Source organism: Equus caballus, chromosome 2 (genome assembly GCF_041296265.1).
Source record: "Equus caballus isolate H_3958 breed thoroughbred chromosome 2, TB-T2T, whole genome shotgun sequence".
NCBI lineage: Eukaryota > Metazoa > Chordata > Mammalia > Perissodactyla > Equidae > Equus > Equus caballus.
Window position 1 is genome coordinate 43,534,505 of NC_091685.1, and position 24,686 is coordinate 43,559,190.

Genomic DNA, 24,686 nt, shown 5'->3' on the forward strand with positions numbered 1-24,686 from the left:
CCCCAAATCCCAAATCTCATTACCAGCACTCATGACAACCAATCCCTCTGCTTTCTCAGCATCACTTGTCAGTGTGAGACAAATGCCTGTCAGAAAGCCCCTCAGTCTACTGTGGATTCACTTATTCTATGGTTGCATGAGATTCCCTTTAGACAAAGTGAGGTGATCATAATTTCTGAACTAAAACCCTTGGTCTAATGGTAGATCTCAATATTTGAACTTGGAGGGGTCCCAGGAGACCCCATTTGTCTCAGGTGTCTTGCTAGATGTTGTTACACAGAGAGCCTCTGCTGCTGGAGTCCTCTTTGTCCCCTCATAGAGGCACAATCCCCAGAAGACCTCCAATCTGGCTAATATGCAGAATCGATCACTGGGAAGCTTTTTAAAAATTACAAATTCTCAGGTCCCACCTCAGACTACAAATTAGACCCTTAGCAGCCCATGGCAATTCTCATGCATGGCCAAAAGTCACTCTGTCTTCTTATCTTATGAGGCCAAAGAACTCACAAACAGGAAAGTTGAAGACTTCAAAATGGCAGCACCTTGTAAGCCATCCAGAACAAGTCCTAGAGGGACATGAAGGTTACCTGACTCCAAGAAGGGAAAAGACTGAGCTCTCTCTGAATCACAGCATTTTAAAATAGAAAGGAACCTTGGAGGACATTCTGGCCAGCTTCCCTTCTCCTCTCTCAGCTTTTCTACTTCATAGATGAAGAAATCAACACCCAGAGGAATTAAGTGATGTGACCAGTATCTGTCCACCCAGGGCCGAGCTACCCATGCAGAACTTTCCACACTGCCTCCTAGACTTCTGCTAAAATCCTTTCAGTGGCTTCTAAAGACTCCTAGGACAGAATTCAAAGTCCTTACCACAGCTGAGTCCCTGCAGGACCTGGCTCCAGGCCCCTCCAGCCATACCTCATGCCACTCTGTCCTTGTCCTTGCTCCCCAGGCACAGTGGTCCCTTTCTTTCAGCAGGAATCCAAGGTCCTTCCGGCCTTGGGGAGTCATGCTGTCCTGTCTGCTGAGAATGCCCTGCCCCAGCTCTTCACAGCAATGGCCCTTTGTCCCAAGTCACAGGTTGAATGTTCCTGCCTCATTTAGGCCCTCCCAGACCACCAAAGCCCAGTGCCAGTCATTATTCTCTGTCTGGGCACATGCCTCATTTGTCACCCTCAGCACTTCCCTCCGGGAGTCCTGAGGTACTGACTGCTTACCTCTGTCCTGTCTGTCCCCACCCCACTAAGGTGGAAGCTTCAACAGGGCAGAGAATGTATCTGTTTTGTGCATCACTGTATCCCCAATGCCTAGCAAAGTACCTGGCATGCAGTGGGCTTATAATAATGTTTCTGGAATTAATGCATGGATGGAAGAGTTAAATAATTAATCGACAACTAATAAACAACAGAAATCGCTTTGTCTCTAACCTCCCAAGTGCTATGAGGGTAAAGAGCTTCACCTGGGCCCAGCAGATCTGATGGGTGGAGGAAAGGCCTGTTGCCTTCCGGGGTGCACCTGGGGCTTTGGGGGCCCAGGCTATGCCTGTGGTGCACTGTGGGGTGGTCCCCTAGTCAGAAGCCCTGCTGGCATTGGGTTCCATTCTGAGCACACTGATGTCGAAGTCCAGACACCCCGGCACCTGGCAGGGCACAGGTTTCCCCACAAATGAAATTGTGTTCATCATTCCCTCCTCTAAAAAGCGTGCCCAGCTCTGCAGACCTGCTGTGGGGCAGCCCCCTTCTCTTGCCATTCTGATGGGTCTGCATAAGCGAGGACGGAGAATTTAGGATTCACCAGTTAGCACTTTGAAATAACCTGGGAGCTGGGCTCCTCCATTCACGGGCAAAGACTTTAACATTTAAGCTAGAAGCACCAGCCAAGCACTATAGGGGGCTCAATTTTCTTACATCATGTTGTTCTCCCATGGGCCCCTCAAATCTTCAGCCACATCATCAGACAAGACCTGCCTTCCCGCTGCATCGCATCCTAAGTTTCTGATGACGAGTCAGGGCCTGCTGCAGGGCTGGAAGAATTAGAATCAGAGTCTAAATAATGGGCATGCTTAAAAGTAATCTAGGGCTCCAGCCTCTTCCTTAGTGTAGCGTAGTCCCAGCGGTGTCCAGGAGAAGTATAATACAAGCCACATTTTACATTTCCTAGTAGCAAGGGTAAAGAAGTAAAAAGAAACAGGTGCAACTAATTTTAATAATATATTTTATTTAGCCAATATATTTAAAATATCATTTCAACATGTAACCAATAAAAATATTAATGGGTTATTTAACATGGCTTTTTTTTCATATTAAATCTCTGAAATGCAGTGTGTATTTTACACTTCCAGCTCGTCGCAACTGGGGCCAGGCATGTCGCAGGTGCTCAGTAATGACACGTGGCTTGAGGCTACTGTTTCGGACAGTGCAGGAGAGTCCAGCTGCTTACAGGTGGCATATTAGGAGGCACTAGGGCACCTCACCTGAGCCGCCCGAGAACTTACATGGCAGAGAAGACAAAAAGGAGGAACACCGTGTTCCCTGGTCCCTGAAGCCCCTTCCACACCCTGCCAGTGCTGGTGGCAGTGCTGGTGTCACACAGCAGGCAAAGCCGGCAGAGACACGCTTCTCAGAACTCTCTGTGGATGCTTGGATTAACTCACTTGTATTTATTTGGCTTTTTATAAACAAAAGTCAGACTTAATGCATTCCATTCATCACGAGGAAAGGGCAGTAATCCTAAGGGGATCTGTCAAACAGACGCTCTTTCTGTAAATAAATAAAAAGGTGACTGTGCAGGAAAGGAAAATTATACTGAACTGAAATCTGGGATTTTTTTTTCCCTTTTAGATCCATAAGCCAAAATATTGCTAAGGCTTTTTATAAACAAAGATAATGAGTTGTATAATTTATGTAAATTAACTAATGCTGCTGCATTTTCTAGAAGTAACATAAACTGCATTATTTATTTGATGTGACTTTTGGAGTAAAAAATAATTATAATTGGATATTATACCTAACAGGTTTCTCCCATTGTTTTCTTATTATTACTTGTGGGTTTGAATATAAAACACAGAATCGCTGAGTGTGCTACAGGTGTGGCTTTCCTTTTGCCCCTATGAAAATGAGGATGACCTTTGGAAAAGACAGGAGTCAGATCAGAGCCCTTGACCACAACTTCTGTGCCAGAAGGAAGCTGCGTATGCGTGTACCACGGGCTGGCTTAGTCAGCAGGCACTGGTTCTTTTCAACTCGTACGGGGTACAAGTTGATCAGCAGCCCGTGGGATACAACCGACGTCACTGGCACTCCCTCATGTCTTCCCATCTCCACTACTCAAAGGATGATCCAGGACCAGCAGCAGCAGCAGGCTGACCTGGCAACTTGCTCTGAACACAGCAGCTCCAGCCCTACCCACACCCACTGAACCAGGATCCCCAGGGGACTTGAATACACATTAAAGCTCACGAAACGCTTTTCCACGTCATTTGTGGTAAGAGCCAGTCCCTTCCCGCCTGCAGGAGACAGAGCTGCACACAGGAAGGCAGGGGCTGGGTCCCCCCAGTCCGTCTGTTCCCCGCTCACAGCATCAACCCACATTTCCTCTCACATCCAACATCTATTAAAATGAGCAATACATAATCACACACTGCAATTCTTAATATTATCATATTAGGAGCATTAAAAATGCAAGAAAGGATAATTAAGCAAAATAAATTAAACAAGGATCTTGAAATACACAGCCTTGGAAATACTTTTGCTGCCTAAATGCTCACTAACATCTGTTAGCCGCTATCATGCTTGCTATCGTTTTCTGATATTCAAAGCACAAAATATGGCCAAATACCAAATGTAAATAGCTCGGATTTGTAACCTTGTTTATGCAGCAAAAGCTGGCCCTAAGGCAGAGAAAGGAACTCCATGGAAAATCCATTGATCTTTGGGAGGATCGTCTTGTTCGGGAGCAGAGCTCCGGGCACCCCTCCACCCCCAGCCGGAGGAACAAGACCCATTCGTTCAAGACCAGGGGCGAGAAAAACTAAAGCATCTCAGACCGAAAAGGAACAGAGGGTAATTTACTGAATTTATTTCATCTCATCTCCCTTAATCATGTAAAAACAAAACCCAAAAATGTTCTACATTCTGGTTTGTGTCCAACACAATGTGCAAACTAATTGAGTGTAAAAAGCGTTGCTTTGCATTATATCAGTTAAAGTAAGTGTAACAATTGCTCTTCCTGCCCCCGAGCTCTGTTTCATTTCTGTTTTCGTTATAATTCAGTCCATTCACAATATGTCATTGCAAACACTATTTGCAAAAGAAAGTATAAAAAACAGATTCTTTATTTCTTAGTGCATTTATTTTCATTTCCCCTCTCAAGCTCTCCACATTTATACAGCGCTTCCATCTGGAGCGCTTAAAAAAGTTATAGATGAAGTTACTACGCGTAATGAGAAACACACTCATCTGGTATTTAGCCCGAGAATTTTATTGCCAGGTGTTGTGAAAAGAAAAAATACGGCCAAACTACCATGCCGCATCTCGTTGCCAAACACTTCATATCGTGTCTGAAAGCGTTCATTAATTTGGGAGGGAGGCTACTTCGATGAGGTTTACTTAACCGCCTCCCAAGAAAAGGCAAACGTGATGGGTTCTGCAGCTCCCGAGGCTGCTGCGTCCACCCCGGGCGAGCGTCAGAGGGCCGGGCAGGCCTTGATCAGCTCAGTCATCGGGACCACCACCTCCCATCAGGTACGGAAGCTCGCGTGGGCCAGCTCTCCCAAAGTCCATTCAGTCGTTCAGGAACTATGAACAGTCCCTACTGTGCTGGTGCTGGTGAGACAGAGCTGACCAAGCAAACCAGGAAATGGGCGCACTGTCCAATCCCACACCCGTCACGGTGCTCTAGGAGCTCAGTTTGATGAGTACGGAACAACCAAAGCACAGCCCCGCTGTAAAGACACCGAGGGAGCCTCATTGTGCCCACCCTTAGGTGGGGGCTGAAATTCAGATTCTTTCAGCGATTTCACAGCAGTTAAAGAATTAAGGGGCAGCAGCAAAATTCACTTCCTCCTGGACAGATTAGTCCCGTGGAAAGCCAAGCAGATCCCGTTTGTAAGAAATAACGGCAGAACAGTTCAGTGTGTACTCTTTGGGGAAACTGAACTTACTATGGCATTATATCGACAGTTAGATCTAATTCCACGAATAAAGCACGCGACAAAATGAGGGCTTTTAGTAAAATAAGAGTGTCAGGCATCACACCACAGAAAGGGATTAACCTGCATTTCAACTTTGCTGCATATGGACGGGTAAGGAATCTTAGGGGAAAGAAGGAGTCCTGTGGTTCCCAAGTTAGTTTCCCACAGTCTCCTACAGAAAAGATTACAGTATTTAAGTATTTGTCTCATATTTTGGAAAGAGAAAGAAGGCATGAAGTATTTTGAAATTTGAGCTATCAGACAACACTGATTCCTCTGAAATGTCACCATAAGGCGAGCAGATTGTTATCCTTGCTAAACATCCCCTGGGAGCTCCGCCTGCACTGTCTGTCCTGAGATGGCGGGCTGGATGGCCACACCTGTACTGCCTTCAGCAATGACTGCCAAGCCCTGGCTCCAGGCCACCTGAGAACCAGCACAGCCCCAGAGCAGTCCCATCCGCTGTCCTCAGTACAGATGCAACTCACCACATAAGCTTCGCTGCCTGCTGGCTTCTGCAAGAATGGGCTGGGGTGACCTTCTACATCCTGCATGAGCTGACCACATTTTCACTGGAGTTCTGAGATCTAGTAGTCATTCATAGTCTCCTCCAAGACTTAAACAAATCTTTTATGAAATTTCAAGCAAAAGGGATACTATCCTGGTGTCTGCCAGCATCTTAGGTGCTGGAATACATAGACCTCAGCAAAACTTTTCAGCATTAAAAATTAGAAATGGGGAAATGTAGATGTGGAGATTTAAAGACTGAACACCAGATACTGACCGAGGGATAAGAGCAGCTCCTCCATGAGTAAAGGATGTCAGGAGCCAAGGGGAGAGAAGAAACCACAGCTACTTGTTTAGAATTTATGTTTCCATAAGCGAAACATTAGAATTCTCATATGGAGAAGAAATTATTGATACGTGTGCTCCCTTAAGGAAGGCTTCTCAAGAGGCCTGTTCCAGATTTAATAATAATCCATATTCTTCTCCTGAAATGGCAACCCAAGTCTTTGATTTCCTTATCGCGCCGCAGATACATGAATCATTAAGCTGCAAACCAGCAGAGGTTCAGTTTATCACACGCCACCTAGAATATTTAATAAAATAAATTCTAAATAATCAATTCGGGAAGAGTCAACATCTCTTACACTTTTGTAATAAATGTCTACCTCTGGCATCCATCATAAAACTGTACGTAAATTGTGGCAGCAAAGATGAAAGAGAAAGTCCCCAGTTTTCTCGTGCTGTCATGTAAATACTTAAACGCAGACAAATAGCATCTGCACCCTCCCTACAGCCTCTATTCTAGGGGGACGTTGTCACATCAAACACGTCCAGGCTGCTTTCAAAGCACTTCAAGCCTAAAGACGCAGGTGGTTCAGCCTTTCTCTCTTCTGTGAGATCCCGATTGTTTAACCCACCTGGTCTCAGCAAGGTCCCACCCCTTTGGCTCAGCTGTCCCTGGACAAGGCAGCACGAGTGCATCATCAGGACATGCCCTGCCCTCTCCACAGTGCCACTGAGCAGTGCCTCTGGCTCGAAGGAGAAACAGGACACTTCCCAACTGCCCTTTGCAAGAGACCTCACCTAGCTTCTTCACACTGAGGACAAATAAGCCTATGCCACACGGATGTATTGCCACTGAAAGTAAAGCTAAAGAAGAGACCCTAACTTCACCAAGACAAGCAAGACGAACCATATTGTCTGATGGGACAGTTGGTATGTCACAAATAAAAGTGTTAATTCTGAGCAGAAATATAAGCTGTGTGTGAACACCATCAGGCTGCAAACTTAAGTCCTAGGACATACCACTACTCAGACATAAGTCCTTAAAAGGGTTTGTGGCAAGTCCTTGATCGTCCTCCACCAATCTCTCACTAGTTCCCATAGCACCCTGCTTCTTCTAGAACCTGCTGCCGTAATCTAGAACAGAGGTTGGCAAACTATATCCATGTCCAAATCTGGCCCTCTGCCTGTAAAAATAAAGTTTTACTGGGACACAGTCACACTCCTTCCTTAACTGTTGACTATGGCTGCTCTCACGCTACAATAGTTGTGACACAGACTGTCTGGCTGGCAAAACTGAAACTATTTACTGTCTAGCCTCTCACAGAAGAAGTTCATCATTTCATTCATTTATTCAAAAGTGTTTATTGGGCACCAAATGTGTAGCAGGTGCCATGCCAAGCACTGGGTATAGTGAAGAACAGCAAGTGCCCGGTCGAGTGGAGCTAAACAACGCAGGACAGAGCTGCATCACCTGGAGAAGGGAGGGCTGAGGGGACTGTTCAGTCCTTGCCAGCTGGTGTGCTCTGCATTCAGAAACCTGCTATTCTGTCTCCTTCACGGCCAAGGGCAGAACAAGGAGTGATAGGCTTAAACCATGCAATCAGAGACTTCAGTTGGATATTTTTTAAAGGTGCTGGGAGTCAAGTAATGAATTGCCAGACCACCTTGTGAAATTTTCCTTTGGACTTTTTTCTTAAGATAAAATTAAAAGAAAAAAACAATCACCTGCCTAGGGCTAAGGCATGAAGGGAAGACCCTCCCAGCAGCAAGAGGATGGCATGTGTCAATACTTTCCCAATTAATGTGCCTGTGAATCATGGAGAGGGGGATCCCACTAAAAGGCTGATCTTGATTCCGCAGATCTGGGCGGGAGCCTGAGAATCTGCCCTTCTCACAGGCTCCCAGCTGACGCTGATGCTACTGAGGGATGCACCACACTATGGGTAGCAAGTGGCCATATGGCTGTGTACATGTCTGTGTGGGTCTCAGGTTTTGCAAGAGTGAGATATGAGTGTTTGGCAACGAGGAGTTAAGGCATGCCCTAAAGGGTACACAGCATTCAAGATGTTGGAATTAAGAAATGCAAATAGGAAATGGAAGGTCGTTTCCTCTGTCCAGGAGAAAAACTCCAGAACCAGAAAGGAGCTCTTTCATGAAATCACTTGCTTTCCAGCTACGCTTCCAGCCTTGTATCCAGGGAGGGCAAGCAGAGAACAGCTCAGCAGCCAGAAACCCAAGCAAGCGCAAAGAAGAAACAAGGAGACCACAGCCAGCCTCCGCCAAAGCAGCCTCCACCTGAGCAGCTGTGTGAAGGACCTGTCCCTTCTTCCACTTCCACAGCAACGCTTCTCTCCACCACTCCCACTGGAGCTCAAACGCCCTTCACTGCACCCATGTTTTTTGTTGCCCTGGGGGAAGCAGACAGACAGAGTGACATGGGCCTGATTAGTTTACACACTATATCCCTTCCGTGTGTCAGGGACCAACAATGTCAACTAAAGGGGGTCATTGTGACTGTTCACAGACAAGGCTGGAGATTCGTGTCCTCTGGGCGTGGACTGCCCTATATGGAGACAAGCCACAGCCGCGGATGATAGGAGTCAATTTCCCCAGCAATGCTAGGGAATTGAAAGATGTGGAGAAGATCAATAATTTACTATTCAGTCAAGTGAAGGCCAGAGATATTCTTTACCCAATGCAAACAACCATATCTGGTCATTTACCAAGGCAGGGGATATATTCCATGTTCTTAAAAGGCATTTCCAGCTTCTGGATGAGGCTGTCAATTACGCTTACAGAATCAAGGCTGTGTGGCCTGGGAAATATCTAACTTTGTGCCTGCCGTATGTTGGGGCCCAAAGAGAGAAAGGCCCTTCGTGGATTCTGACGGTGGTGTTCAAGGGTTTTCCATCGTAATTGAGTATGCTAAAATTTCCACTCCTGTCCTTGTGGGCTAATCTGCAATGATGTGAAGGGACCGTTATGATAATAATTAAACACCAGCTCAGCATACCAAGTTGATATTCTGCTGCTCCACCTTTGACAGGGAGTTGCTAGCTCAATAAGGCTCAAATCAAGTTTAAAAAAGGAAATTGCAAAACATTTTACATACTGTAATCTACCAGAGATATAAGGAAGGCAGAAACCACAAACAGATTTCCTTCAAAATCTTCCTGGCATCTCTTCCACTAACAAGCTTCTCTCCAAACACCCCTGGCAGGAGGCCTGCATTCCTCGAGGCCAGCAGCCTCTAAGGGCAGCCGGGGCTCTGGCAGTCCTGGGGCCTTGGTAGTTGAGAGGCAGCCAGGACTCACTTTTCAGAGAGAGCACGAGCGTCCCCAGCCCTGGCAGACTTGAGTTCACTAGCAAACTGCCCAAGTGTCTTCTCTCTTAGCAGGTGGCCAGTGGCCTTCCTGGTTTTTATGGTTCCTGCATCGATAATGTGTCTGGAGATAAATCAACTCACTTGCTCAAGTCTTCAGTGAGACCAATACCCAAACAGCCAAATCTCTTTCCTTTGAACTAAAGACTCAAAGGAAACTGTTCTGATGGTTGGAGGGTTGCTAGATAAAACACAGGATGCTCAGCTAAATGTGGGTTTCAGATAAGCAACAGATAATATTTTAGTATAAGTATGTCCCAAATGTTGCATGAGACATATTGTACTGAAAAATTGTTTATCTGAAATTCAAATTTAACTGGTCATCCTGTCTCTGATGTCTGCATATGTGCATATGTGTGCATGTGTGTGCATGTGTGTATGTGTGTGTGTGCACTAAATCTGGCAACGCTACACAGGGAGAGTGAGTACACAGACCCTGACCACCAGGGTGAGCAGATCCTGGAAGCTTGAAAGCTGTAGCTTCAGGACAAATGGAAACGAGCAGTTCACAGTAGGAGCAGATAACACAGCTCGTTACCCCTAAGTGAAGGGTGACATGGGAACATAAGAGGCTCTGGAGGACTTGGATGAAATCCGAGCTGAGGAGTGACGGCGGGTCCTGCAGGTATTAGAGTGCTGAAGGGTGAACTCCCAACCACTGAAGCAGACAGCAAGGGGCCTCCATATCTTCTTCCTGTAATGCCTCGTGGCCCGAGGGAGCCAGGTTCCTGGGCTAGAAGAACAGTGGGGCAGGGCTCTTGCCCCTTTGACTGGTTGGCATTATAAGGAGGGGATGCCAGGTGACCAGAAGGGGGCCCATCACTCTAAAGGGTAAAGGCCTTCCTTATCCCCCATCTTACTTGAGACCCATGCTTGGGTACATGGTGCTCTGTTTTAAACCCTTTACTCCCAGAGCCCCATGGAGTAAGAAGACATCTTCTGAGGATCAAGGTGTTTTGGAGGCCAGTGTGGTATAGTGATGATGAAACTGGGAATTTGGAATCAAATAGACCTGGGGTGGGATCTTGGCTCTGTGACTAACCAGCCAGGTATCCTTGGATACATTTCCTAACCTCTGGGAAATTAATTACGTCTTTTGCAAAAATGAGGATAATGACAGTACCTATCTAGCAGGGATGTTGTCAAGTCATTGAATGCGATGTGCACATAAAGTGACAAGCACAGGACCAGGTATTCAATAAATGATGCCATCATGGTTGTTGCTGTTGTTAACTGGTTGTGGTCAGGGAAGAGGGAGCCTTTAGAAGGAGAAGCAGAACCGCTATCCCGCTCAGACCTCCTTGAGCTCAGCAGAATGTGAACAGAGAGGGCTACTACAGCCACTTCAAAACGTGGCCAGCTTAATGTTATTTATTAGGTAAAATTTTAATTATATGAATTGGGTAGGGACATATCACCAGGGATGCTAAGTAATTAGAAATTAAGGAAATACTATGGATTTGAGTGCCTGAAGTGATTCCACCAAAACATATCCAGGTAACAGAAAATTGTCTTCACGTGCTAACGAACCAGCAGAATGCTACACAAAAATTCAGATGATTAAAAGTCAGAAGAGAGCCCTGGGAGATCCCCCAGGTACCGCTGAACAGACCTGCTCTTTCCACTGGAGATGGTCCTGAGACCGGAACACCTCAACACTGGCACTCGATGCCAGGCAGGAGAGGCAGCGGGGTTTGAAATCAAAGACCTGGGTTCAAGTCCCAGATGTGCAACCAATGGGGATAAAAATATCTGCCACGATGGAACCACAGGGCTGCGGGGAGGCTCAGATTCGGGGGTGGGGGGCTACCCGTGAAAGCGGTTAGTTGTTAGGCAGACCTTACCGTTCAGACCAACGTCCTGTGGATGACTGGTCCAGACCCTGTCCTCAGAGAGGGGAACCAAGTTCATTCAAACACTCAAAATCTCTGTCGTAACATTACCCTATTACACTGAAATGACCAGGTTAAGTTTTTAAAGTATGATGCTGTGTCTTACTCGCCTCTATATCCTGTGCTTAACAGATCACCTAGTACCTAGACACTAGACACAGGCTTTCTATTATCTAGAAAATACTAGAGACTTAATATATGTTTATTGAACTGGACAGAGCTAATATAAAATCAAAGAGAACACTTCCTTAAGAAAGGTACCAATGGAGAGCTTCAGAAAGCAAAGGGAAGAAACAACTACTTCTGGCTGGAGAAGATCAGGGAAGATACCCTGGAAGGTTCAGAAGTTACAAGGATAACACAGTCTCGATGGAGACACAGGGAAAAACAGGTTCTGAGCAGGGTATGCTGGACGGTGTAGACTGATGGTGCAAGGAGAGTCTGAAGGGAAGAGGAGTAAGACAATACATCCACAGACCAAAGCCACACTATTCTTCATGAAAAGCAGAAAATGTGCATTCTGTTTAAAAACACATCGTTGCAACACGCAGACTCATTTGCGCCTCTGTGAGCTTCTGCTGCCCAGCTGTTTCATCAGCCAACTGACTTCCTCCTTATCTATTCATTGCTGTTTTCCAAACTTGATTTGGGCACCATACATGTTTGTGCCTGGCTATTTTAAATATTTTCCATCAGCTGCAAGCAAGATACCTATTTATCTTATGGCTGCAAGCAGAGCTGAAATGATCTGGCATTGCCACGAGGCAGACAGTTATTTCATGCCCTGTTAATTCCTAATGCGGTAACTACAATATCATTCCTACTTTTAAAAGAGGTGCTTTTTTTCTCTTTTTAATATGTGGCCTAAGTGTCCAGATAAAGAACATCACTTCTAATGAGGCCAAGTCCAAAAACATAACCTTGTTACTGCCGCTGCCATGCTCACAACGGGCTTCGAGCTGTCCGGCAGTTAGTCGAGAAGACAAAGCAACTCTTCATTCTTTTAGGCAGAACAAACAGGTCAGCAAAACTAAACTTTCTCTTCACCACTGACAACTCCAATCAGACAGAGATGATGGCTGGCATTTCTGCTCACCAGATGGTCCAAGCCAGGGGGTTCCTGTCCACCACAGAATGGGCTCAGTGGGGAGGGGTGTCTGTCCGTGCTACCCACAGTTGAGCCAACAGCCTCTGTGCAAGGACCACCCACTGGTTCCAAAGGCAGGACGTCTGCGGCAAGGCACACTTTATGATCAGAGCAGAGAAAGCCTCGTCCCCAGGAGGCGAACATCTGGTCTGATGGGGCTGGGAGAGATACTGACACGTCGCAATTCTGGCCACCTGTTGCTTTAAATCACGTTAGCTATTTTTCAACAGCCTCTGTCACTGCCTATCACTATTTCCCATCCATACCTGTGACTGCCTGGCTCCCAACAGTGCCTAGTTCCCTATGATCATGTCAGTTCCTCAAGACCAAGTCTGCCTTAGGTTCCCCTCCCATGTGTTTTGCACAGGGCCTTGTAATTCTCTCATCATAGCCCTCACGACCCTGTGTTATGGGTGCATGCTTGATTTTTGGTCTCACCATGAGATGGGAGTATTCTTGTTTACATCACTGCATCCTCAGTACCCATCACAATGATGGTGGATAGAAAGCATTTGAGAACTGGCTGACGAGTAAAGAGTATGTGAAAAACTACAAATCTCACCAGAAGGCCCAGGAGCAGCTGGTGTCAGGGCGAGTGCTTCCACTTTAGCAGCAGGCAGACCTCGGCTCAAGTCCCAGCTATCCACTGGTTTGTGGCTGGATATGGGGCAAGAGAAATCCCCTCTGAGGCTCCATCTCTTCATCTGTGAAATGAGTGTGGTAATGTGTACTTTGCACGGACATTTTGATGAGGGTTGAATGAGATAGTGTACCTGGTAGGAGATTCATAAGCCTGCAGCCATCCCTATATTAAGTGTGCATCCCTATCTGTTGTGGGAACCCAGCAGCGAAGGAGTCGGGAGGTAGACAGCTGAGAGCTGGCCTGGGTTCTGAGACACCAGCACTCTCAGGAGAGAGGTGTGAAGACCGGACAGAAGACAGCCCTGCAAGCTTCTGGGGCCAGGAAAAGCACTGTGAACTTAAAAAGCACTCTTCCAGCTTGGCCTCAAGAACAACGTCACCTCGGGCTGACCTCACCCCACTCAGGTGATACCTGCCATGGTGATCCAGAGGCATGGGGACACTTGGGACCTGGCCCCCTGCTCTCAGGGCTTCTCCCACCCTAGAGCTCCTCCGACGTGTCAGGCCGGTAAGAGGCACAAATCTGCATGGGGAGCAGGACCAACCTCAGGCCTGCTGAGATTTCATCTCGAGAAACGTTGACGTCGTAACCACCTTCTTTTTCCTCCCTGTCAACCTTTGTCATCCCTGGAAACCTTATCGAGCTAGCTTCTCCTTGGCTTACAGACAAGACAACTAATCACGGACCTAACAGCTCGTCAGCTTCAAAAGCAGCTGCCCCCATCCTGTGCCTGGCTGAGAAAATCAATGTGCCTTTGAGTTGCTGTGTGTACCTAGGGCCCCAGCTTCTGAGAACAAAAGAAGCTAGACGGCTGAGCAGTTCCCGGAACAGGGCTGGAAGTTTTCCTGGCCTGAGGGAAGGCTTATAGCAAGTGATATGTTAAACGGTAGATCCAAATATCTTTATCATGCCCTTGAACTGAGGAAACCTGCTCTGGCGGTAGAAAATCAGAGCTCCAAGACCCTGTGCAGGGCTGCCTGCCTCTCCAGGCAGCAGGGGTAGCTGGCACCGTGCTGGCATGATGGAGGTGCTGAGTCAGTGGGTACCACCTGATTGAATCCACTGAAGGGGGAAGCAACATCCAAACTCAGCAGCCCCCTCCTCCTGTGAGATGTAAAGCCCCATGGACATCCCCATTGTAATTTCCCAGATGGAAAGGACCACATGCCTACTGTCTCCTGCACGACCACTGGGCTTCCCAGCCACTGGTCCAGATTACAGCAAATGCAGAAGAAACGCCAGTGAGATGTGGGGCTGCTCTTGTCAGAGAAATCTTTCTTTGGGGCTATTTAAAAATCACGCCCATGGTAGACAATCCAGAGCAAAGGACTTCCATTAACATATAAAGGTGCTCATCCACAAATAATTAAGAAACACAAATTCGAATTGAACGAGTTATCATCTTTCATCCATCAGTGTGCAGGAGGGTGTGGGAGAAACGTTAATTCTCAGTGCTGGTGGGGGTGTAATTAGCACAGCCACTTGGCAGAATTTGGCAGTGTCTAGAAAACACTTAGACCTTACACCCAGCAATTCCAGGTCCAGATTGCACACATGCACAAACAGACTTGCATAAGAATGTTTACTGGAGCATTGAATGTTGAAAAACTGGAGAGAATCTAAAAGTCCACTGGGGAATGCTTCAAGCGCTTATACAGTGGAAGACTATAGAGCAGAGAAAAAGATGAGGGGATTTCAGTATCGACCTACGTATAGCTCAGACTACAGTGCTAAGTGAAAAGGGTAAGCTACGAGACACTGCGTAAGTTATACACACATCCTACCCACCTGTAAGAACTGAGCGTATAGCCCATCTCACCTAGGAAGCTTCCCTGATCCCCCCAGCTCGGTCTGAATTCCCAGAACACTCATTCTAAAAGCTCAGGCTTCTGCACTTCTCAGCACTGCTAATGACCTTTAGGTATGGACACAGCCATCCCCTCAACTTGACCGTGAGTCCGTGGGGCGCTGCACTTGGCTCATGTTTTCTCTGTAGACACCACAGGGCCCTGCACAGAGTCAGTGTTTACTGAACGACTCAATGGGACAACTCCCTGAGCTCAATGGGAAAGACCACCACACCACGCACTCACCTTACGTGGCCTCACTCTCCCAGAACCTGGAAGCACACCAGTGTTGCCCACCAAGGCTTCCCCAAGCCCGCCTTCCAATTCTACTGCCCTACTGCCACTTTCACCAGGAAAGTCATGGAAACCGCTCACCGTCTTGCACATTCCCTTCCTCAATGTTCGGAGGGTCTGGACTGCCCCCACACGTGTCTACACATTGGACTGCAAGTGTGAGAGCCACAAATAACTCCAAACATAAATACGGCCTAAAAATAACCATAAATCATTCTGATTCCACCCAGTGACAATTCTAATTTATAACATGAGGGAAGAAAATGAACACCGTGGCTTTCTCCCCTCTGGGCTTCTGTGCTGCTGCTGAGGAAGAATTCCACCCTGCTGTTACTTACAACCAGAAGTTCCTGATTTACACATCACTAAAGATGAAACCTACCGGAGGCCTGCCACCCGGGGCTGTGTGCAGTGGTGTTGGCGTGAAAGTCCACAGACCCCACTAGGCTCGGCAAGAGCAACCCCTCACTCTTGGGCCCCACCCACACTCCTCCTCACTTCCTACCTGTTTCTCCATCGTGGGAGATCAGAATTGATTCATTTGAAATACAGCGTTGGAGGAGAGCTACCCTGGACTGCCAGAAAGAGGAACAAGTGAGTCCCAGAGCAAACTAAGCCTGAACCATCGCTGGAGGCAAAAATGATACAACTGAGGCTGTCCTACTTTGAGCACATCATGAGAAGGCAGGAGTCTTTGGAAAAGACAATAACGCTGGGGAAAGTAGAAGGCAGCAGGCAAAGAGGAAGACCAAATATGAGATGGACTGACTCCGTAAAGGAAACCATGGGCATGAGTCTGCCGGAGCTGAGGAGGGCTGCTGAGGACAGGACACTGTGGACATCGCTCATTCACAGGGTCACCAGAAGTCGGAGCCAACCTGATGCATGTAACAACCACCACCCCCTCCCTGGGCTCCCTGTAACAGTGGCTAATCTATTCGTACAATCACCGTCACAGGCCACAAGGTGGGTCCAGAGCAGCAGGGTCGAGTAATCTGCATTTTAATGCTCCGTGCAGTCTGTGCAAACACTGAACACAAGAGACCGTGGGGAACTGGAATTTCTCATTTCAGGGCTTTTCTTTGTTCATCATCATAAAGCATTGTTATTAGGTGTTTAAAAAAAACCAAAAACATAAAACAAAAGTTATCTCTCTCTGTGGGGCAATATAATAAAAGTCATTGGATGCTATTTTTAACAGCCATAAAAGCACATGATTAATATAGAAAAAGTCATAATGACAAAGTGTGTCACAAAGAATGTCAGCATGGAGAGTGAGCCATTGAACTCAAGTGGGCTTACGGTCCTGGTGATCAATCCTGGCACGCCAGAGAACCCAACACAGCAACAGACTCCAGGACCCCTCTCTTTGACCAGTGTGAAATACCAGGTGGATCACAAGCCAGCTTCTCAGCTCCCCGCCCAAGAGAGCACAGGCCATGCTCCTGGGGAAATCCCTTACAAGGATCAGCAAGAAATGCAGAGAAATGGGTGCTTGCTAACTAGCAAGCCAAGAATGCACCACGATTCATATCATCTCCCTGTACCACTGTGACATGTGCCTTGGACCCTCAAATGATGAAAAAGAGGAGGCGGAGGGATGTCTCCATGGCTGCCCAAGGGTGAGAGCCTGTGGGGTCAGAATGACAGCAAGGAAACCAGACTGTACCCTCTCTTCCCCTGAGGACCCAAAATGAAGTTTGCACAAGATCCCAAGACGTTTTCTGCAGGACCCACCTCCACCCCAGCCCTGCAGGAATCCCACACATCTTGGTGTCCCATCTAATAGCACATTCCCTGAGGTTGAAACACCCAGAGGGAAACTGAAGAGGCTGTCAGTGGAGGGAGTGAAGCCAGGCTCCATATGGGGATCACCAGCTCCCAGTGGACCTGCCCAGCAGAGGCAGGCCCCAGCCATGTGAAGAGGGAGTTCCTTATGCAGCTCCCCTCTCCCCTAGCACCTGCAAACTCTCAGTGCACTCGGAGGTTCCTCTGTGATAAATACAACACATGATTCTACAGGAAGCTTGCCAGTCTCAATCTATATACCAATGACTCCCGAGAAACAGGAGAGTGTCAATCAAATCCAGTTTCATGGAAAACTTGAATGGAGACTGTAGAGTAAGAAGGCAGAAAAAAAGAAAAACAACAAACACGGTCTTGGCAAGCAAAAATACTTTTGACAGAGGTGACTGGCATCAAATGACTCCAAAGCAATTACATCCTCATTGCAGCCCAGAAATGACATTTGTGGAACAAGAGAGCCTTTTCTGCTCTTTACCTCCACTCCCTGGACCTTCAGTTTCATGTGGTCCTCTCTGGTCGTTTTCCCATCTTTCCTCTTTTTCCAGCAATACCCATCTTTCCTGTATTTCACTTTCTTCCTGTTGTAGAGTATCATTGAGCCATTCTGTGGTCTGGAAACAACAAATGGTTAAGTTACCAAGAGAACCAAGCAGAAGAAAAATTTATGAAGAAAGATATCGTAGACCAGTAAAAGTCTCTACAGAAAAGCAATATTCCACATTTGCTGGAACATAATTTTTCACCTTTTATTGCAGCTCCCTGGATTAACCATGTTTTATGGCCAGCCAAAATTTGCTTGTGGATTTGGTACCTAATGAATTAAATGTGTCAATGATAGGCTTAAAAAACATCCCCTTAGTAATACCCACCATCTAATCAGGATATACGATGTGGGGCCTGAGCTGTGCACTGAAAAGCAGAAAAAACAGAGAGAGAAAGCAAAAAGAGCCGGGGGTGTTGTGGCAGCCTGCAATATCTTATCTCTTGTAGAAAGATTTTCTACACATCTTTTAATCCATCACCCAGCATTAGGAAATAAATAAGTTTAAGGCAGACGCTAGATGACTATGTTAAGAACAGACCAATGGAAGAACTAGTCAGCGAAGCCAAATGTCCCTGATTCATTGCCTGCATTTAGATTACCGCGAGATACGAAAGAGCATCTTCGGTCCTTCTTCTCAAGCAAGCTAAGTACCTGATTCTTTCCCATTTGGGCTTCAGCTGTCAGAGGGCTCAGTACTGCCAGGTAAATTTGTCTATTCGGTCCACAACCACCCTATCTTAGGAAAATAGTTGCCTGCTTGCTAAATGCTGAGAGTGTGATGGCCGTTCTTGTGCCATTTAAAAAGAACAAACAAAAAAGCCTTGAATTTTCCTAAAAGACGTTATGCATCAACCACAGAGAACAGAGGATGTTTACTGACTCCTCCATAGTTGCAGAGGTCACATATTTTGGTTTGGAAACACCAAAGAGAGAAAGAACTAAACTCCCCTGGCAGCTGAAGGTGAGCTGAAGGTAATGGTAAACCCCTTCCAGAATAAAGTGCCAGCAGGTGTGGGCAGATCCAACCTTCAAGGAAGACTCCCCTGAAAGCTGCAGCACGTGACTTGCCTCCCCTTGGCCAGCTCCATGTCACTCTGCACCAGACCGCGCAGCACAAAGCGCTCCATCTTACTCCCAGCTGGGGTGAGAGTGCCACACATTAACAAGGCAAAGGAAGTGCCTTCTTCTAATGCAAGTCATCCTACTTCTCAGCTACAGCAGAGGTGAGAAAGTGAGCCAGCCAGCCTTCTCTGAGGCCTAGGGCAAGCGCCTCCATCCCCTTCTTTTCTTTTCCTTTGTACAATGGGCACAGAACATTGGCTATTGATGTCTTAATATTCCATTGTCTGTAGGAGGAAAAAAATCACTCCGGGGTGACAGCAGCTAATTGTGGTTCCCACCCAGCTGGGCTGTGTCATTCAGCAGCAAGGTGATGACTAAACAGCAATTCCACTGGAAATTATAGACTTTCAACAGCAACTCCCAACACTTCATTGTTTGCCGATCACGGGGCAATTGGTTTGTGTCAGTGTTGGTTTCCTCCCTGAGTCTGTGCCGACTAAAACAATCTGGAAACAGCTCCGTGCTCTTGTCACAACGCTGTCACCTGACGTATCTGTCTCGCACTTAAAAGTCTGCATTGAAAACCTGACAGTTATCTTCCATTTCTAAATGGCAGGTAGGCTCAAATATGAGGCCAATGATGGCTGCCTCTTCCACTCAGCGTGCTCTAGGTACTTGTACCTAATCTTCAGAGCACTGTGAGTCCTCCACTCACTAAGGGACCCATTCGAAGGGCTCCGAAGCCCAACTACTGTGCTTGGGCCACTGCCTAAGGAATAAGCAGAGGAATCCATCTGATCAAACAGAGGGGCTCTGCTTTTGCCTCGCCCTCTCCAAACAGGAACGAAGACACACCTGAGAGTGCTGCAGGGACCCCTTGGCCCTAGAAAACTCATCCGTTGAAGCAGACTCAATATTCATCCAATCCAGCTTCTTTCGAGCTAAGACAGGAATGCAGTTTGCTCCATCCTCTTGCCCTTTCTAAACATGGTCAATGAACCTCAGCAGCATCCTCAGGCCGGCTGTTCCCGGAACGTAACCGGTATGACCAAGAGAGGGTGGACTCCCCAAACCATCACATCCACAGTCAGAATCACAACTGCACCCACCCAAGGAAACCCATCTTCCTCTGGTGACCCACCCTCTGCATTCTGAGGATGCAAGAACGGCCCTATCATCTGACACTTTTAGCAAGACGTAATCCCAAGGGAGCAGAAGTGTCCAACGTAAATGGCCTTAATAAATGGAATCATCATTTTAACTTGCAATAATGAGCAACCTAATAGTGTTTAATCCACCACTCTGATTTTATTAGAACTTGCCTCTGCTCTGCATGATGGGGGAAGGTCCCTCCCTCCACAGTTCACAGGTCCAAGGACGGCAAAGGGAAAGCCAGAGGGCTGCAGAAGGACCCACGCGCCCCGCGATGTGAAGAAAATGAACCTGTTCTGCCATCCCAGAATACAATCGAGAGCAAGCAGAGCTGCTGGGAAGAGATGTGAGGGAGGAGGGGGGATTGGAGTGCTGCTCTGGGAGGAAGGAGATGTGGGCCTGGCCCCACTAGAGGGGCCCATGGTGGGGGCTTTAGTGCCTTTCAGGACAGCTCAAAAGCGCGCACCGCCTGAGAACAGCAGGGAAATGGAAACGGAGTTGAGGACAGAGGGTAAGGGCGACCGCAAGGAGAAGGCACGGAAGTCCTGTCACCACTTAATAATGCCACCAACTCCCAGTTAGTGCTCTGCTGGGCAGAGCAGGCCACATGCGTGTCTGCATCTAGTCTGCATCTATATCTACCTACATCTATACCTATGCCTACATCTTCATCTACGTCTACATCTATAGCCATCATCCGCACACAGCAACCCTATGAGATAGTATTATTATCATTCCCAACATATAGATGAGGAAATCAAGCCTTTCTAGCGAGATAGTGTCTAAGCAGCATTCACTCACAGTCAGTCTGTGAGTCTCTCTGGAGACTCCAGAACCTCCCCCGAGGCTACTGGTTTAGCATAGACTGTGGGGCCAGTCCAGGTTTGAATCCCAGTTCTGCTCTCCTGGCTGAGTGGTCATTAATGCCCTGAAAGCACCTCTCACCCAGTGGATGGGGACTTGGTAGGTAAGTTTCTGGCTTCCTTGTTCCACGGTTGGGATAGCTCTGAGGCATTCCCAGGCCTCCCCACCGTATGGTTAGGTGCTCTGGGTGCTCTGTATGGTCTCCCAGAGCAGAGCTCCAGTTGCCCACAGTGGTGACTTGCTGGGAAAAAGCACCCTTTACTTGTATTTCTCCCTTTCCTCTCTCACTTTCACACTCCCTTACTGGAGTTGCTTGGGATCACCTCTCAAATAAACTGCTTGTACCCAAATCTTCATCTCAGGCTCTCCTTCTGGGAGAAGCCAAACTAAGCCAAATAGCCTAAGAGAGCCTTGGGAAACAATCTGAGACCTCCATTGCAGCAGTGAGAGGAACATCAAGGAAAAAACTGGGAGCTTCATTCTAACCATGGAGGCATCTAGCCAAGAAACCTATCATGTAAGAAACTAACAGCTAGCAAAACCAATAATGTCCAGTGCAATATGGTAAAAAGATCATGGGATCAATGGAAAAAGTACTTCAGATTATAAAAGTAAATAAAAAGATATAAAATTAAGATACATAATCAATAGTTTATATATATACACACACACACACACACACACACACACACGCTTACATAACAGCTATATACATGTTTGTGTGTGTCATATACACACACACATGTACAAGCACACAAATAAAACAGATGGAAGGAATGATGGAAGACTCCACTTACCAAACAGAAAAAGAAAATAAAATAACTAGGTATAAACTTAATAAGAAATTCCCAACACCTAAGAGGAAAATGTATAAAAATCTAAAAGACACAAAAGTAGGTTTCAATAAATGCAAAAACATAACATGTTCTTGGTTAGGAAGAGTTAAGATCATAAAAATGTCAATCTTCCCAAAGTTAATTTGTAAATATAAAGTAATGACAATGAGAATCCCACCAGGATGTTTTTTTGGATCTAGGAAAATTTATTATAAAATGTATAGGAAGGAAAAAATACCAAGAATAGCCAGAAAACTCCAATAAAGAACACCAAGGTATACAGGCCAGCCATATCAACTATTAACACTTCTATAAAGCTCTGTATTTTAAAAAGCATGGAATTGACATAAAAATAAAGAGACCAATGGAACAGAATAGAAAATCCAGAAATATTCCCACTTACAAATTTAGTATACAATAAAGGAAATATCTCAACTCAGTTGGGGAGAGGGGGTTGACTTTTTAGTAAGTAATATTGGGATAACTGGCTAGGCATATGGAAAAAAGAGAAAATTGGATCTGACCCTCACACCATACAGAAGGATAAATTTCAATGGGACAGAGATTTAAAGGTAGTAAATAAAATCATACATACTCTAGAAGAAAATATAGGTAAATTTCTCTATAACCTGAAAGTGAAGAAAACTTTCCTAATCATGATTAAAAATCCAATAACAATGTGTGAAAGACAGGTGCATCTGATCACATAAAGATAAAACTGCCAGACTGTTTTCCAAAGTGGCTGCACCATTTTACATTCCCACTAGAAATGCATGAGGGTTCCAGTGTCTCCACATCCTCCCCAACCTTTGGCATTGCCTGTCTTTTGGATCATAGCCATCCTAGTGGGTGTGCGGTAGGGTTTTAATTTGCATTTCCCTAATGACTAATGATGTTAAGCATCTTTTCATGTTCTTATTAGCTATTCATATAATTTCTTTGGTGAAATGTCTACTTGAATCTTTTGCCCATTTTTAATTGAGTTGTTTGGCTTCTTCTTTTTGAGTTGTAACGTTATTGACATAAAATCTGGATTCAAGTCCTTTACCAGATATATGATTTGTAAATATTTTCTCCCAGTCCATGACTTTTCTTTTTCTTACTCATTCCTTTTAAAGAGAAAAAGGTTTCAATTTTGGTAAAGTCCAATTTATCAATTTTTTCTTTTATGAATCATGCTTGTAGATATCGTCATACCTCAAAACTTTTTGCCTGACCCAAGGTCACAAAAATCCTCTCTTGTGCTTTTTTCTAAGAGTTTCATAGTTTTAGCTCTTACATTTAAGTCTATGATGTATTTTGAGTTAATTTTTGTGTATAGTGTCAAGTAAGGGTGTAAGGTGATTTTTGGCACATGGATATCCAATTATGCCAGTACTGTTTGTTTTGTTTAAAAATTTTTTTTAAAGCATTCATTCCCCTACCCCCGAATTTCTCTTGCATCTTTGTTGAAAATACATTGACCATAAACATAAGGCTCCATTTCTGGACTTCATATCCTGTGTATTTTCTGTCCTGATGACGACACTATGTTGTCTCGGCTGCTGCAGCCTTAGAGCAAGTTTCGCAGTCACAGACTATAAGTCCTCCAACTTTGTTCTTATTTTTCAAAATTGTTTTGGCTCTTCTAGGTCCTTTGTATTTCCGTATAAATTTTGAGATCAGTTTGACAATTTCTGCAGCAACAATAACAAAAGCCTCTGGGATTCCAAGAGGGATCGCGTTGAATCCAGGAATCGATTTGGACAGAACCGCCATCTTCACAATATTGATCTTCCAATCGCTTTCACTCACAGAAGATGGAATGTCTCTCCACTTACGTAAATCTTTAATTTCTCTCAAGTAAGACTTTGTAGTACAGGTTTTACACTTTGTAAATTAAATTTATCTAAGTACTTTATTCTTTTTTATGCTATTGTGAATGGAATTTTTTTCTTAACTTCAGTTTTGGATTATTCTTTTCCACTATATATAAATACAACTGATTTTTGTATATTGACCTTGTATCCTATGACCTCGCTAAACTCATTTATTCTAGTAATTTATTTTTGTAGATTCTTTGGGAACTTCTACATATACAATCAAGTCACCTGTGAGTAAAATAGTTTCACTTCTTCCTTTTCATTCTAGATGCCTTTTATTTCTTTCTCCTGCCTTATTGCACTGGCCAGAACCTCTGGTACAACGTTAAATAGAAATGGTGAGACTAAACACCCTTGTTCCTCATCTTAGGGGAAAAACATTCAGTTTCACTATTAAGTATGATATGAGCTGCACTGAAGACTTAAAATCATGTGAAAAAGACTAAAGAATCAACTTGAAGAGGCTCCCCAAAAAAGATGGCACAATTTGAGCATCAATAAGAATAGTAACTGCAGGGGCCAGCCCTGTGGCTGAGTGGTTAAAGTTCCACATGCTCTCTTTGGCAGCCCGGGTTTGCAGGTTCAGATCCTGGGTGTGGACCTACTCCACTCGATAGCCATGCTGTGGAGGCATCCCACATAAAAAATAGAGGAAGTTTGGCACAGATGTTAGCTCAGGGCTAATCTTCCTCAAGCAAAAAAAAGAGGAAGATTGGCAGCAGATGTTAGCTCAGGGCAAATCATCCTCACCAAAAAAAAAAAAGAATAGTAACTGCAATGGATTAAAATACATTAAATATATTTAAACCCATAAGTTCATAATGATCCTAAAGCACACAAACAAAAAAATTAATTGATCATTGTTGGAGGATGCTAGTGACCTAGTACATTATTTTGAAAACTAAAAATCAGAAGGAAGAATCAGGCATTTATCCCACTTCCTATACAAACTGTTCCTTTGAATTAGCAAATAGCAAAAGAGAGGACTTTCTCTGTAAAAGTATTCCAGCCAATAAGTGAACAAGAAGTGAGAGAATTAAAATATCACCATTTTGCAACCCCTAATTAATTAATGGATCATCAACAGTGACTGACATCACAAAAGAGAGACAACCAGATAGTCTGTGTCCCTGATGGAAGAACATTTATCTGTAGCAAGAAAAAAAAGGAGCTTGAAATTATTCAGGCCTCTTGATCTAACTACCACTTTATAAGATCCACAGAGGGCAGAAGAACACAGTAACGCACCCCATGGGAATACAGTCAGCAAAATCCAGACTGCAGGAAACTCTACAGAACAAATGACCTGGAGTCTTCAACAAATTCAATGAGAAAGAGAGTAGGAGGTTGCTGGAGTGGGAATGTACAGACT

The 24,686-nt window shown here is 45.4% G+C and overlaps 1 protein-coding gene and 1 non-coding gene across 43 annotated transcripts in view; both read right to left on the minus strand.

Moving 5' to 3' along the window:
- CAMTA1 (calmodulin binding transcription activator 1) overlaps positions 1 to 24,686 on the minus strand; it is an 850,910-nt gene that overhangs the window by 422,238 nt on the left and 403,986 nt on the right. For all 42 annotated transcript variants that reach the window (XM_070261026.1, XM_070261005.1, XM_070261025.1 and 39 more), the window contains one exon: positions 17,470 to 17,605. In XM_070261026.1, coding sequence (XP_070117127.1) covers positions 17,470 to 17,605 — 136 coding nt within the window. The remainder of the gene's footprint in view (positions 1 to 17,469; positions 17,606 to 24,686) is intronic.
- On the minus strand, positions 9,601 to 9,658 carry MIR1302-1 (microRNA mir-1302-1). Its single transcript, NR_032793.1, has one exon. It is a non-coding gene; the product is annotated as a microRNA mir-1302-1 (primary transcript).